The sequence below is a fragment of the Leguminivora glycinivorella genome, chromosome 6 (genome assembly GCF_023078275.1).
Source record: "Leguminivora glycinivorella isolate SPB_JAAS2020 chromosome 6, LegGlyc_1.1, whole genome shotgun sequence".
Classification (NCBI taxonomy): domain Eukaryota; kingdom Metazoa; phylum Arthropoda; class Insecta; order Lepidoptera; family Tortricidae; genus Leguminivora; species Leguminivora glycinivorella.
This window is the reverse complement of record NC_062976.1, coordinates 20,444,841-20,460,699: the sequence shown is the minus strand read 5'-3', so window position 1 is coordinate 20,460,699 and position 15,859 is coordinate 20,444,841. Positions and strand designations below refer to the sequence as shown.

The window sequence follows — 15,859 nt, the reverse complement described above, 5'->3', positions numbered from 1 at the left end:
TAACTAGCACCTTATCAGGGTACCTACAGACTAGACTAAAATTAACTGTGAAAGATGTGGATTTTGCCGTCACATGTTGCTAGGCAGAGTGATGGCAGATAGACTAAGATGTTAAAAGAATGGCGGCCGATTACCGATATAAATAGTGCCTGGCATCAGTTGGCGTTATGTTGGGTCAGCGGTATTCGGAAAGTTGCGTTGATGTGACTAGCTCAGGACCGGGACAAGTGACGTACTGGATAATGGACCTGTGATCAGCAGTGGGCGATATAAGGCTAAAGTGATGATTGTGAAGACGATGAATGTTTATAAGCAATTGAAGGTGAGCCATGTAAGCAAAACATGGCCAAATGGGGATTGCTCCGCAGCCCCTGGAGCCAATGCACCTGCGACACAGCACCGCAAACCATGGCGCACCTACTGGCGCACCCCGCATGCCCGCATCACTGCTCGGAGCTCAATCTGAGAGACGAGACAGCCAGGACTGTTAATGCTGCTGCCTATTGGGCGTCTACTGTACCTATAAATATTTTTTAAGAAAAAAAAGTTCCTTTAAAAACACAAAAATCACCATATGTATGCCTTTCAGATTTGAGGAGTTCCCTCGATTTCTCTAGGATCCCACCACCAGAACTGGGTTCTTAGAAAAATGGGACCAATCTGTATGCATATACATTCAATCAAAAAAAAATTTTTCAAAATCGGTCCAGTAACGACGGAGATATCGAGGAACAAACATTTAAAAAAAAATACAGACGAATTGAGAATCCCTTCCTTTGAGATTTGGAAGGCGGTTAAAAAGAAAGGAACTTCGACACGATAAGAAGAAGAAGAAGCCATTATCGCCGCCCATAGACAATCAGATGGGTCTCATATTAGAGGTTTGATCGTATCAGTCCAGAAATACCGGCGACAGTTAATTCTTGTACCGACATCGTGTATGACCGTCAATTTACGAAATTTTAGGCATATCTTTAAAACAGCTTTTTCGTGAGTAGGAACCGCATGCCATATTGTTAAAGCCTAAGCCTCTTATTCATAATGATCACTAAAGTTATCAAGCCGATAAAGTTCGTTTGTCCCTTTCCGACGTATTGGTGTGATAGAAAGGAACAAACGAACTTTATCGGCTTGATAACTTTAGAGTACGTTTATGAATAAGGGGGTTACTATATATATTTAGGTAAAAATTTCAATATATCCACAAATAATACAAAATGAAGTCGCTTAATTTCAAACACGGATATTCCACTTACAAAATACCTACCCTATTATTACCTTCTTCTATTAGCAATGATTAAAACCCGCGTTTTCAAAGGATTCTAGATTACCTTCGACAGCGATACAGACATAAATCCGTCTGTATTAAAATTCACCGGGATCCTGAAATACTGTGAAATACTCGCTTAATTTTGCACATAGAAGCTTTTGCTGACCTAGTTTTGTATACAGGTATCATTCGTTTCACAGAAACTATGAATGCTAAGCGAGAAAACACAAATTGAAATTTTAAACCAGCTTGTGAATAGTAAATAATAACAAAGAGGATCGAGTATTATGGAGAGTTACTGTCAAAGTATTTAAAATGTGTAATCACAGTGCATATACTGCCATCTCTCGACACAAGCTTAAAACTTTTGAACCTCAGTTTTGACAATTTAGCCTCGACTGTTCGCGTTATTGACAGGCAGTAACTGTGAGGTAACCGAGAGGGGGTGGGCGGTACTTTTAGCGAGGAGCGGGAGTGGCCATACTGTACGATAGTACTCTTTATTACACTGTGGTTCTAGAGTGGCATAGAATTCAATTTGGTTGACCGTACCGACGGTACCTACTCTACAGTATACCATAAGTACTTGGAGCATAATATTTAACATACATACATTTATCACATTGAGTTAAAATATGCTGATCTATACCTACCTATCTATCTTATTCATAATGAATTTTGGATATATTTTTAAATTAGTAACAGGCAATATTTTTTAAAGCCTATAAAAATAGGGATTTTCTGAACGAAAACATCTTATATTTAATGATTAATTGTGAGAAAAAACTAACAAGTTTTGAAATATACATCGTCATATTTCGACCAATACCTTTATTAGTAAGACATATTATACTCATCCATCTATCTTCCAATAGCAAATACCTTGTAATCTTTAATGGACATTTTCGCACACCACACGTAGATTAGGCTTCCATTGACAAAGGGCACCTTCATTACCTTGTTATTTAGCAAAGTCAACAAGCAGCCAGCATTTACGTTTCACCCTTTGTACCATTCTCTGTCATTTGTACGTCACTACTGACCTGGCACAAAATAGGCTGGACTTTAATCAAGCAGATGTTTCAGACAATGTTTGGACATTCAATACGTTTCACGGTCGTTCTCAAATAATATGCCTGCAATCTAATTGTTGCGACTCATACAAGTACAAAAAGAGTCACATAAGTAGGTATATATAATTATTATTAAATTAAAACGAGACTTGATCGCGTAAAAATTGCGTTTAGGTAAATTACGTTTCTGATCACAGGCAGACTCGAGAACGTAGGGGACGTCTCAAACGTCAGGCCAAATATAAATGTGAGTTACTCGATTAATTCCCATTTTAATTTAATAATATGCGTGAAAGTCGTGTTAGCTTAAATCAATTGCAGACATATTTTCAGAGAACCCTTCACCGCTTCATTAACCGTACCATTCCTTGTAAATATGGCCGACGCGTCACGCATAGGGTGTAACAATAGTTTGCACGGCGCACGCGCGTCGCTAGTGATGATGTGTCACGCAGGGATAGGAGAGGCGAGGAGCAGCCGCGCGCGCAGCCTGCCCCCCTCCACACCCGCCGCCTGAGGACCCCCTGCTGGGCCAGATGCTCAGTAGAGAAACCGAACGAAGCAAAGTTAATACTGACACAGCGCCTACAACGGCCAAGTAGTCGCGCCTCCCTTCTTTCCACTCTGTGCGATTAAGTCTTTCTGTTAAGTTCAAGCTTCAGTATTTCCAAACTGTCGCCTCCTGACCTGTTAGTTTAGTCCGTCTTCCCGATTTTTCAAACCAATTTGACTTACAAGTCAAATTGGTGATGGTTCTGTTGCGTTTTTCATAGGTTATTTTTTTCACTGTTATGGATTTGAGGATGGGTTGAGCCAAGAGAATTTTTAACTTGCTTTCCTTTGGTCTCTGCTCATTCTCAAGTAGATATAGAAACTTGTTTCTGTTAGAATAGACTATGAAAGTATGAACCTTCGTGTCGTTTTGGAACTTGACTTGTCTGACTCCGTCTACTTCTTGGAACTGATCCTCCTCTGGCATGTCTCCTGAACAGTCTAGGTGGTAATGACGCATCCTAGAACTGTAGCTTTAATCGTTGTTTTCTATAAGGGAACCCTTACATACCTGCATTCCTACATACTTCACCTGGTTATCAGCTTTTTTTTTTTTTTCTAGATGCATCTTTGCTTTCATTTATTTCATCATAGTATGCAATCATTGAATATTTAGTAATATATTATAATTAAACTAACAAATGTTTATTAATTTGAGGTAAATTGTTCTATTAAATTCAACATTATTAAATTTTTAAGACTTCAATTGTCTGTTTTAATAATTACGTGCTACGAAATATGATGTTTCTTGAAAAATGTTATTCGTCGCTGTTTTTATTTTATTTATTTTGAAATTGGATAAATGTTTTCGTTTAATGAATATGTACAAAAAAAAACATTTTTGTGTCATAAAGTTTCTGATGCCATTTGCCTTGATCAAAACCTTCCACGCTTTGATTTTACTTTTGCTGCCCTTTTCTTTTTTAATTAGTGTTTTATACTCTGACGCATCGACTTCGCGCTCTTGGCAGTTCCAAGATGCACATTCCACGACAAAACTTGGCAGCCGAAAAAGCGTAGACGGCTCATTTAAAGGCTCATTTAGACGACGCGCGATCTCGCATACAATCTAAGATATTGCGTACTATTGAGTTTACATTCAATTCAGCCGACCAATCCAAGGCCGCAAATCTTGCACCGTCTAAATGAGCCAGTGATAGGCAGGTGGCTGATGAACTCGACACTGTCCCGTCCCGGTGTGCCCGACTGTCCCATTGACGCCATGTTTTATTTTAGACCGGCCGTGGCGCGGCAGCAGTCGGCCCCAACCCTGGTGTTTAGGTGTGTCGATGTTTCCTCATACTACTGCACCCACCGCTTCTTAAAACTTGTTAAATTAAAAAAAATACTTAAATGAAATCTAAAATAAATTACATAAATGAAAGAAAAAGCAACTACGGCGTCTAGCGCCCGAAGCTGGAATTCAACCAGCATCATTATTCTGCATTGTGGAAGATGCCCGTAAACCCCTCGGCCACCCGGGTCACAGCGGCGCAGAGAAATGTTCCCTCATATATGCAATTCTATGACGACTTATGGCACCCTCGGGTGTCCCTTCTTTACTTAAACACTGAGAGAAATTTGCATTGTGAATTTAACAAGTTCGACTTGTTGCGGTTTATCCGTTTGAATCAGCCAAACGTATGTTTAAAACAATATGTGTCAGGTTGTTTTTATAAAATCGACTTGTTGATTCAAATATATTGCCGATTCAAATGACAAGTAGCTTGTTGTTTGAACCAAAGAGCACGTAGGCGCTATTTTAACCAAAAAACTTGTTGAACGAACATGAAAACTGGTTGTATTTTCTCTCAGTGAAGTATTATTAAATTTGAGAAGCGGTGGGAATAATCCTGTAAATAATCCTTAAGCATCCTTTTAATCTGCTTGGTTTGTTTCGTTCGTGTGAGACGTTGCTTTCCGTTGGTTTATTGATTATAAAGCTTGATTAACATACTAACATAAATAATAACAGCTTCATATAAAAATATTACTTTTGTTAAAATCATTTGAGATTGGGCCGTAGAATTTTTATTTATACTTAAAATTGATCAGCAATTACCCTTGTCCTTATGGTAAGTGAATACGAAACCTAAGATGGAGCTCACCGGGCAGCAATACTCGGAAATGTCCTATTCATACTTGCTTGCTTTTCTAAAGGAAAATTCTGGAAGGAAGCAATCGCGTAACCAACTACCCCATCAGAGTCCGTAGGAAAGACAAGAGAAAATCATTTATGCTCCGTCGCGCTTCATTATCTCTTTATAAATCCGTATTGATGCGGCATCGTATCGTTCACCACAGATCGTTAAGCGATGTGCTATCGACGATAGAAAAGAACAAACGATAGTCGCTCTCGTGTAAATAAAAGAGACGCGACGATAGCGCGAGTGAGTTATAATTCGACGCCGAGCTATGAACTATAAATCGCTCGCTCTCTCTTTTATTTACACGGGAGCGACTATCTTTTGTTCTTTTCTATCGTCGATAGCACATCGGTTACTCGCTTTTGTAGGACTACCGTGGGGCCCGGCTTGGACGGTTCTAAACTAAGTCGCCATTAATTGAAAATTGTTCTTTTAGGAGATGCAGAAAATTAGCAATCTGATAAAAACGGGTCCGTTCAGAATGAGAATAACATTTTTTTTCTTTGGTTTTTTCCTTTTTCTAAACGATACCGTGCGAGGCTCTTTCCATTTCAATAGTGCCTGTCCCATTCGCTGACTCCTTTGTGAACGTTCTAGTGATTGGATTTTGTAAAATTAATCAGAGTTTGAAAGTTCGTAGGTTATATTTAAACTAACTTTAATTAAAAAGATTTTATGAACATAATGCAGCATATACCGGCAGCATGTATCTTTAAATAATAATTGTGATAAAACGTGTGATTGTTTATATTCAGAAATCTAACTAATGTTACAATTTTAAGTACCTAATGTAAGTAAATAAGCAATTATATTTGGACGTCAATGTCATTTCAAGACGAATTAAATTAATAAGTAACTAATGGAAAGATGTCTCTAAATTGAAACGGTCATGGAATTTTTCTGGTGATTTTGTCACAGGGAGTCCAAGATCATCAGATTATCTAGTGGAGTTTGGCAAGAATAGTACCTACAAAATCAAAAAAGGGCAACATTATATTTAGTGTCCATTTCAAATCTTCCATCAGGCTGTATGTTAGGTTTCACAATGGAAAGCAATGTAACGATGCGATACTCTTGAGCACGCTGCATGTCCTAGCAAAGCAATGGATCTCGCATGTCCTTATAATTACTTTGAACTTGGCTCGTCTCTTTTACTGAAACTTTGCATATTATATCAGAAGATTTGAGCTCCGAAGAACTCCCTGTTAATTTTACAGGTTATTCTGGTATACACGGAATTTAGGATGTCCGGAAATATTGTGGTAAAATTATATTTTATCAATGGAAGGACCATACTGTGGTTTTTTTTTTGTGAAGGTTTTCATCTCTCTAATTAATATGATTTATGATCGTGAAATTGACATTAATTGATCGATTATCAGATAGCTGAAATATATTTTAACAGGTTTTATTTTCTTTGTATTTAATATACTTACTTACCATCCTATATATTAGTCGCTTACAAACATTTTTTTATAATTATTACCAATCATAAATTATAAAAGATTAAAAATAGTGGTAGTCATTTTTTTTTCTTAGTGAACAATTAAATTAGTGTAGGATCGAAAGTAAATAATGCACTGGTAATATTTAAATAAAATCTATTTTTTAACACTTAAAAACGTAAGTACAAGACTAGTCTCATCTGCTAAGTAACATTTCAATGCCGTTTGCAACTTGAAGCTTACACGACTCTTTGTAACTTAATCAAAATATTGAAGCAGCGTGACTGGCAAAAAAATAATAATATTAATTTGTACTCAGTTGAAAGCGGCGTTTACCTAGTCATGTATCGGCTGCCCGGATTAAATTGATTACTGGGCTCGAATGACTACAATTGATTTATTACGCTCGGTTCTGTTTCGTCAGAATCTAATTAACCTTTTGAATGCCAAGAACATCTAAAAACGCCGTAACGCCAAGGCCAACACTTCAATACGCCGTGTACAATGCTGTAGACATTGTACACGGCGTATTGAAGTGTTGGCCTTGAACCTCGCCATGAACATGTATACGTTTTATGGCTTACGCTGTCAAAGTGACCTGATCTTTTATTACTTTAGCTCGCTGACTTTGGCGTGTGTGGCGTTGAAAAGCGTTCAAAAGGTTACTCAATTTTACTTTTTCTAATTTCAAATTCTGTGCACAGGCGATTAGCGGACGAAGATGACGAGTTATCAGAAGTGCAGCCTGACGCCGTGCCGCCAGAGGTCCGGGAGTGGCTGGCGTCAACGTTCACGCGGCAGCTGGCGACGGCGAAGCGAAAGTCGGATGAGAAGCCGAAGTTCCGGTCGGTGGCGCACGCGATCAGAGCCGGGATATTCGTGGACAGGATATACAGGCGGGTGACGAGCACCGCGCTTATGCAGTTCCCGCAGGATGTCGTTAGAGTGCTGAAGGTAAGATTTACATTTTTTTTTTTAATTACAAGTATCAACTTCCGTAACGAAGGCTTATTAACTAGAATGGTCAATCGTGTTTACATTTTATTACTCGTTGAGGTACTCGGTACATATCAGCATGCGGAGGAAATGAAAAACGCTTTTTCTTCTTTTCCTCCCTGAATATTGACATAATGAAAAATATTCTTATACAATTTAACATAAACATATATGTTCAAAAAACGTAATTATTTCATCAATAAAATGTATTAGATATATTAAGTACATGGAATGATTGTAAACTTTAACAGCTATTAACCAAAGTTCTTTTCTTTCCCTAAACGTATACCTACTTTTTTATTTAAATCATTGTAAATAGTGAAAAATACAAAGCTTCGGAAGCTCTCCTGACCCGGTGGTCCATTCTCCCCATTGCAGGTTCAACTATACATCTCAGTCGTGAATAATTTAGTATCCTAACCAAGATACCGCGATTAAGATGAATGTATCCCTCGGGTTATGTGGCTATTATCCTATGTTCGAGATACCTACATATTTCACTCTTGACCTTCAGTCTGATGTAGATTAAATGATATGGACTAGGGCTCCCGATATCCGTTCTACAAGGCTACCCGTGTATCCGTGTTCTTTGCAGTGGTGCTAAGGCGTCCGAACTACACGAACCCGTTAAAGTTGAAATTACTTTCTGGTAAAGTTTTTTTGTCTTCTAACAAGTCGTTTATTCTCAAAATTACAACAATAGCAAAAACATACAAATAAACACTTACACTAAAAACTTATACTATCTACTTACAAATAAAAAATTGGACCTAAGTGCGTTTTCACATTATCCGATCCGATATCGGGTGTCGGAAGGATTTCCAAGGCAAAAATCAAAGATGGCGGCGTAAATGTATGGGATATCGGTCCTACACCCGATATCGGATCGGATAATGTGAAAACGCACTAAGTCGTCACTAGTGGGTAGGGTGCCCAGGCAGGCAAGTATGGTCGCGCGATAAATTATAAAACATCTAGCCGTCCCTATCGTACTTACCTACTAATAGTGCGATAGGGACGGCCTGATATTTTATCGTCTATCGCGCTACCATGCTATCCGTGCAGAAGGCTGGCCGCATTGCCCCGCTGGATAGCTATAATCCGCTGAGCGAAATACTGGCCAGCCCTCTGGTCACCAGTTGCGTCTATGAGGCGCTTGGACAGCTCCTCATAGAGTCGACGCGCACTAGGCCCCCACGGCCCCAGGGTTTTAACCCCAAACGCCGCAAATATGTATCTACTGCCGAGCTTGGCAAACTTGCGACGTTTTCTGGTAAAGTTGATTTTATTTTTTTTATCTGTAGTTATTAACAGTCAAGTCTAAGCGCTGGTGGCCTAGCGGTAAGAGCGTGCGACTTTCAATCCGGAGGTCGCGGGTTCGAACCCCCGCAATGAGTTTTTCGGAACTTATGTGCGAAATGTCATTTGACATTTTCCAACCGCTTTTCAGTGAACGAAAACATCGTGAGGAAACCGGACTAATTCCAATAAGGCCTAGTTACCCTTTGGGTTGAAAGGTCAGATGGCAGTCGCTTTCATAAAAACTAGGGCCTACGCCAAATCTTGGGATTAGTTGTCACAGCGGACCCCAGGCTCCCATGAGCCGCGGCAAATGCCGGGATAACGCAAGGAGGGTGAGGATGATGAGTTACTAACAGTCAGCTTAGGTAAAATATGTGGGCATAACTGACATCTAATAATAAGATTTCAAATTACCGTAACCCAGAGAATATCTTGCCTCTTAATTTTTTGACTCGTAATCTATAGGTAAAATTCTAAATCATTCTAAAAACAGCTAACCCTTGAAATTATAGCAGCATACACCTCTTAAAATCGTTCGCACAACAAATTCTAATTTCAAATCTCATCTCAGAAACGATGTAATAAAATTTAAACAGCCCCACTTTATGTCTCAAAGTGGCAGAGATGCGATTATCGGTAAAGCTCCGACCGAAAATTTTACTTTGCCACACAAATTACATACATTAGATTTATTCGCAAACACGTTAAGTGACGTACTGAAATTTTACTAAGTATTTCTTGATGGTGTGTGAGTATAGGTTTTGCAAGAAGAAAAAGATGCTTCTTTATTTAAAACTAGCTTTTTCCCGCGGCTTCGCACGCGTTAGAAAGAGACAAAAAGTAGCCTATGTCACTCTCCATCCCTTCAACTATCTCCACTTAAAAAATCACGTCAATCCGTCGCATGTGCACCGTTTGGCCGTGAAAGACGGACAAACAAACAGACACACACACTTTCCCATTTATAATATTACTAGCTTTTGCCCGCGGCTACGCTCGCGTTAGAAAGAGACAAAAAGTAGCCTATGTCACTCTCCATCCCTTCAACTATCTCTACTTAAAAAATCACGACAATTCGTCGCTCCGTTTTGCGGTGAAGGACGGACAAACAAACAGACACACACACTTTCCCATTTATAATATTAGTATGGATATTAGTAAGTATAAGTATGGATGTTCTAGGCTAAGAAGCTATTTTTGTTGTAACTGTAAAATTTCTGAGTAGATCTCATATTCATGTGATTATCCTACCGAGTGTACAGTCAACATCAAAAGCAGCGAGTCAAAAAATAACGTTTCAGAAAATGCTACCAGTCTGTAACCGCCAAACAAATGATACTTTGGGTGTCAGATACTTTTGGTGCGTTGTTTAATAATCATAATCATAATCATAATATTTTATTTAAAAAACCAATTTACACGTCAACAATAAATAATTCGTAGTAATTAACTACAATATAATATATGAATAATTATTACAAACAATTGCTTTAAGTCGTTCATTCCAAATTACAATGTTAGAGGTATTTTACATGTGTTATGCCTTATACGCTATAAACTCGTTATAGCTATAAAATGATTGCTCAATAAGCCATTGCTTTAGGCGGAATTTAAAACTGCTCAAGCTTGGAGCATCGATAATATTTTTAGGCAACTTATTGTAGACGGTGGGACCCATGACATGAGTGAGTTTAGACGACTTGGTCAACTTTCGGCCTACACCTATAATCTTATCAGCGTAATACACTACTTTTAAGGCTGTACCATCACTCAGTTTCGTCACAGTATAATAAAGAGTAACTATCGTACAGTATGGCCACTCCCGCTCCCCTCTGAAAGTGCCGCCCACCCCCTCTCGGTTACCTTACAGTTACCGCCTGTCAAAAACGCGAACAATCGACCTGTCATATTTCACTCACACAAGCATAATACGCGTTCACCTACACAATCTTAGAATGTGTGCTAGGAACACGCTTCTTTCATATATTTGATCGCCAGTGTCCGAGGTGTGGTTTCGTACCTACCTAAATAACCATTAAAGTTTATCACCGGCTTTAATAGATACGGTGGCCGTATCATTGTTTTTGTCACTTGTCATATCAAACGTCAGTTTCGCACTTACTGACCAAAAAGAGTAGAAATCAAAAAGTGGCAACACCGTAGTGTTGTCCCGTTTTCTCACACATATTGATTTGAAAGGGATGACACTACAGTTGCTATTTTTTAATTTCTACTCTTTTTATTCAGGCTGGACATAAGTACTTGTTATAGGTCGTGACAGACATGGCGACAAATGATTGACAACCGCCCATATTAGCCTTGCGATTAGAATAGAATAGAATAGAATAATGTTTATTCAGGCAACACACATTATTGCATTACATAATAACAAATAAAGTACAAAGAAACAATTATAAAATCTAGAAGAAGAAAACAATACAAACAGATGAAAAGAATATGTGAAGCTGAAATGGTCTCCACTCAGCAATGCAGTTGGCACGACTAGGCGTTGCCAACGGCGCTGGTATTCTGTGGAGCCAGCGAGGAGTGCGGGACGGCATATTGCGCGACTTAAGTAATACAATTGGGTGATACATACATACGTATATTATAAATAGGGATTATATTAATTTATAAATATTAAGGATGTGATTGTTCCAGCGTTCTATATATATATAGGTAATATAATTATGCTATTTACCAGTACACAGCTACTTGCGGCTTAATAGTAATATAATTATTATCCGAGCTATTTAGACTGATTACATATTACAATAGTTATTTGACAAGGGGGCAAAGTTGTATTTTAACGCCGAGTGTGTAATTGAAAAACGAGCCAGCGAAAGGATTCTATAGTTGAACCACGAGCGAAGCGAGTGGTTCGAGAATAGAATCCTGAACTTGCGAGTTTTTTAACATACGAGAAGTGAAATACATTTGCACCCGAGTGTAACACAAAACATTTCCCCTCACTATAGCGAGGAAACTACAACGCAAAAAATGCGTTTATCACTGCTTCCAGTAGTTCCACAGGTGGTAAATCATCTTTATTACTAGATTCACCTACTTTTATCAATTTTAAAGCAGTTAATTTGACTTTATTCAAGGTCAAACTACTTTACCCACTAGTGGATAAAATGCGTTTTTACCCGCTGGTATTAGAGGACTAAACACGTGTTTACGAGCTAGTGAGGGGAAAATTATATAATATATGTGCTATAATGGAGCAAATAATAACGATAACTCAGTTATTATATTATTTTACTTTGAATCCACCCAAGCCGTCTTTATTGCATACTTCAATGCTATTTTTTCGCGGAAGGAAAACGTTGTATTAAGAAGCGAAGGGACCGGATTTTGCATATAGGGAATTTGATATTTATTACTCAGATTCGTGTTTTTAAGGTTTGTAATACAAACATGAAAACAAGTTATATGTTTAAAGGTAGTCAAAAATATGTCTCTGGTCTTTTCCAGTACCCTCCTTAGTTATAATGTCATGCAAAATAAAATGAAAAAAAAAAGTCAACACAACTAGAAGTCACTACAAACATGATCTCAGAAAATGAGTCCAGTGTGTGCGTAGCCGAATGCACAAAAGCTCACGAAACGCTTACGATATTATATATTGCCTAGTTATCTATCTCTATCGCTCTTGCGGATTGGCGCGACAAAGCCAGACTAGATTTCTGCGGCGTTTCGCATCACAGAAATGCCATTCGGCTACGGGACAAGGAAATATGTATTTCAAATCGAAAATCATGCGTACTCCCATCGAAATATGTACTTATTTGTGTTTTTAAATTGTTACGAATTTATTTGTAGTCCACGTTAGGTACCACTGTACATAGTAGTGAGTGGCAAATCAATATACCTCTATAATAACTATGTACCTATTGTACGAGTAGGACCATTACTGTTCAGTATATCACGCGGTCTGCTAATCGCTTGTGGTATTGGTTAGAACTTTAGGACATGTCCTTTGACTATTTTAGATCGATTATTCAGTCATCAAGCTGAAATATACGATATTTCTGTTAAGAAGTTTTTGTAATAGATTCAACTTCCTAGCAACACTAAATTTGCTCATCATTTTCAACGACCAAAGCTCGCCATGTTTAAAACTGAGCACGTCACGCTTTAAGTAGAATTTTTCATAATCGACCCCCAAAATTATCTTGGCATTCGCAAAACGCATTGCGATTAGAGACGTGCGCCGAATCCGTCCGTTTTCGGAATATTCAATTAGCAGCCAGACGGCCTAGCTGAAGTGACAATCGTTAACGCTAATTGGCGATCAAAACACAGTATGGCCACACTTCGGACAATGGCGAACAAATATATGTAAGATCGCGTAGACACATCTCGGACACTGGCGATCAAATATATGAAAGAGGCGCGTTCCTATACGCACAGTCTAAGCTCGTGTAGCTGAACGCGTACCATTCTTGTATGAGTAAGATATGACAGGTCGACAGGTCGCGTTATTGACAGGCCGTAACTTGAGGTAACCGAGAGCACTGGGCGGCACTTTCAGCGGGGAGCGGGAATGGCCATACTGTACGATAGCTAGTACTCTTTATTAACCCCCGACGCAAAAACGACGGGGTGTTATAAGTTTGACGTGTCTGTCTCTCTGTCTGTATGTCTGTTTGTCTGTCTGTCTGTGTGTGTGTCTGTCTGTGGCATCGTAGCTCCCGAACGGATGAACCGATTTAGATTTAGTTTTTTTTGTTTGAAAGCTGAGTTAGTCGGGATTGTTATTAGCCACGTTTTATGAAAATCGGACCACTTTGTCGCGGTCGGGGTTTTTTCAAAATTTTAATTTTGTGGTTATTATACTGTGGTATGACTCTGTCGCTCCACTACAGAAGAGCGATAGGAAGTTAGCTAGCACGCTTACGAAGCGCTAACGATTTGGATGTTGGCTAGGTACCCAGACCTGCCAGGCTTGGGTTAATTACAAATCATCAATAGCCTTTTGCTTAAGCCTTTGGCAAATTAAAATGAAACAATAAATAGAAACATTGTAAGGTCAATAATATCAAAAAGCTTTTGTAGAATCAAACCTACACTTCAATAAGAGTTTTGGAATCACAGTTAGCTTCACTAGACTAAATATTAGAGATATAATATAGGTACTAAATATTTTCAAATTGAAAGGAATTAACCACAAAATTAAAATTAACCACCGACCGCGACATATTTAGTAGACCTATTTTCATGAAACATGGCTAAGAACACTCCCAACTAACTCAGCTTTCAGACAAAGAAAACTAAATTTAAATCGGTTCATCCGTTCGGGAGCTACGATGCCACAGACAGACACACACACAGACAGACAGACACGTCAAACTTATAACACCCCGTCGTTTTTGCGTCGGGAGTTAAAAATGGAAGCCGATGCCCGGGCAATGCAGAAGGTCGCAGGTTTGAATCCTGCCGGTGGTGTGATTTTTTCAATGTTTTCTTTAATTTCACAATAAATACAAATAATAGTTTTCCCTATTTAAACCTGGAATGCGAGTCAAACCGTCCGAACAAACATCGTTATATTTACAAACCTTTTTGTCCTACTTATTCGAGGGTCCCTCGGCGTATTGTTTGTAACCTAAACATTACTAAGCCTTGGGGACGTTTGCTGTGTTTTCTACATGTGTTTATTTAGAACGTGGATTAGAATACCGAAATACAGAACTTTGCTATTATTGTGCATATCGAGGTACAAAATAAAATAATATATCGATACCTCTGGGTTCAATTGGCGTAAAGGACATTTTGGCCAAAATGAGTTATATATACAGTTTTGTTCAGAATTTCAAGCGCTATCGATCTGTGTAGTTAAAATTTCGATATCTCTTAAAAAGTTGCCTTTACGACCAAGATTTTCTACTATGGACTTGCAAAAATAGCTTTTCTGAAGGGGCGTAAATATCAAGTCATTAATTATAAATTATTATTTGTGTCGTAAAGGAAATCTACAAATAAAAATATAGTCGTAAGTCACCTTTATATATATATTGTTGCCCTTTAATCCCTTACTTTCTAAGGATCACTTTCTATAGTAGTGTGATAAAGTTGGGCGTAAAGGACAAGTTTTTTTTTCTTCGTCCTTTACGCCCAGCACTAAAAATATTTTATCCGCAACTGTAATCGATATCTTTGGGTTCAATTGTCGTAAAGGACATATAATGCAGGTTTCCAAGACAAAGATAAACCACTTTTTTTGTTTTTTTGACCTGTATTTGTGACGTGTATAAGAAAAATATGCAGATTACGAGTATCTTTAACCTAGTGTAGCAACCGTAGTGATAAACTAAACGATTTAGAAGATAGATGGTTGTAAAGGACACGTCCAAATGTTATAACGTCCTTTACACCCATGATTTGATAGGGTCGTAAATGACGGTCTTAGATGATTTTTATACAAAGTCGGGGCGTAATTGTAACCGAAATGGTACAAATGTTGTGCTAAGTTTACAATTAAAAACTGGAAAAATGTATCAAAACGTACTTAATATGGCATAGAATAGCTACATTAGTATAATGCAGTGTATTATTTATCTATGCTATCTTAGCAACAAAAAAGAACAAGACTATTTTATATCCAGTTTTGTAACAAAGAAACAATATTTGCTTAAAAACTATCTAATACTTTGGCAACAAATTCAAAGTTATTTTTTTAGTATTCGCCGCTGTCTGAATAGTTAGTAGGTTACGCATTCAGTCTTTAATTCTAGCAGGGAAACGCTTTCGTAGTATTATTATACTGCGGCGAGATGTAGGTAATTAAAAAAAACATTATGGTTATCAGGGTACGTGCCCAAATGCACAAACGCTCACGATAATATCTATTTCGTAGCTAAGTATATATACTTAGCTACGAAATAGATATTATCGTGAGCGCTTGTCTTTATCGCTCTTGCGTATTGCACCAGACTGCATTTTTGTCGGCGTCTGGCGTCGACGATTGCCATTCAGCTATGCCGGCAGTAAACTTTAACAGTAGACTATACTAACATTTAGTGCGACAATAACAGGTGCGTTTCGCTAGCGAATGAGCGTTAGCGTTTG

The 15,859-nt window shown here is 38.3% G+C and overlaps 1 protein-coding gene across 1 annotated transcript in view; it reads left to right on the top strand.

Annotated features, from left to right (window-relative positions):
* LOC125226968 (calcium/calmodulin-dependent 3',5'-cyclic nucleotide phosphodiesterase 1) overlaps positions 1–15,859 on the top strand; it is a 416,921-nt gene that overhangs the window by 361,329 nt on the left and 39,733 nt on the right. The window contains exon 5 of the mRNA XM_048131154.1: positions 7,192–7,441. Coding sequence (XP_047987111.1) covers positions 7,192–7,441 — 250 coding nt within the window. The remainder of the gene's footprint in view (positions 1–7,191; positions 7,442–15,859) is intronic.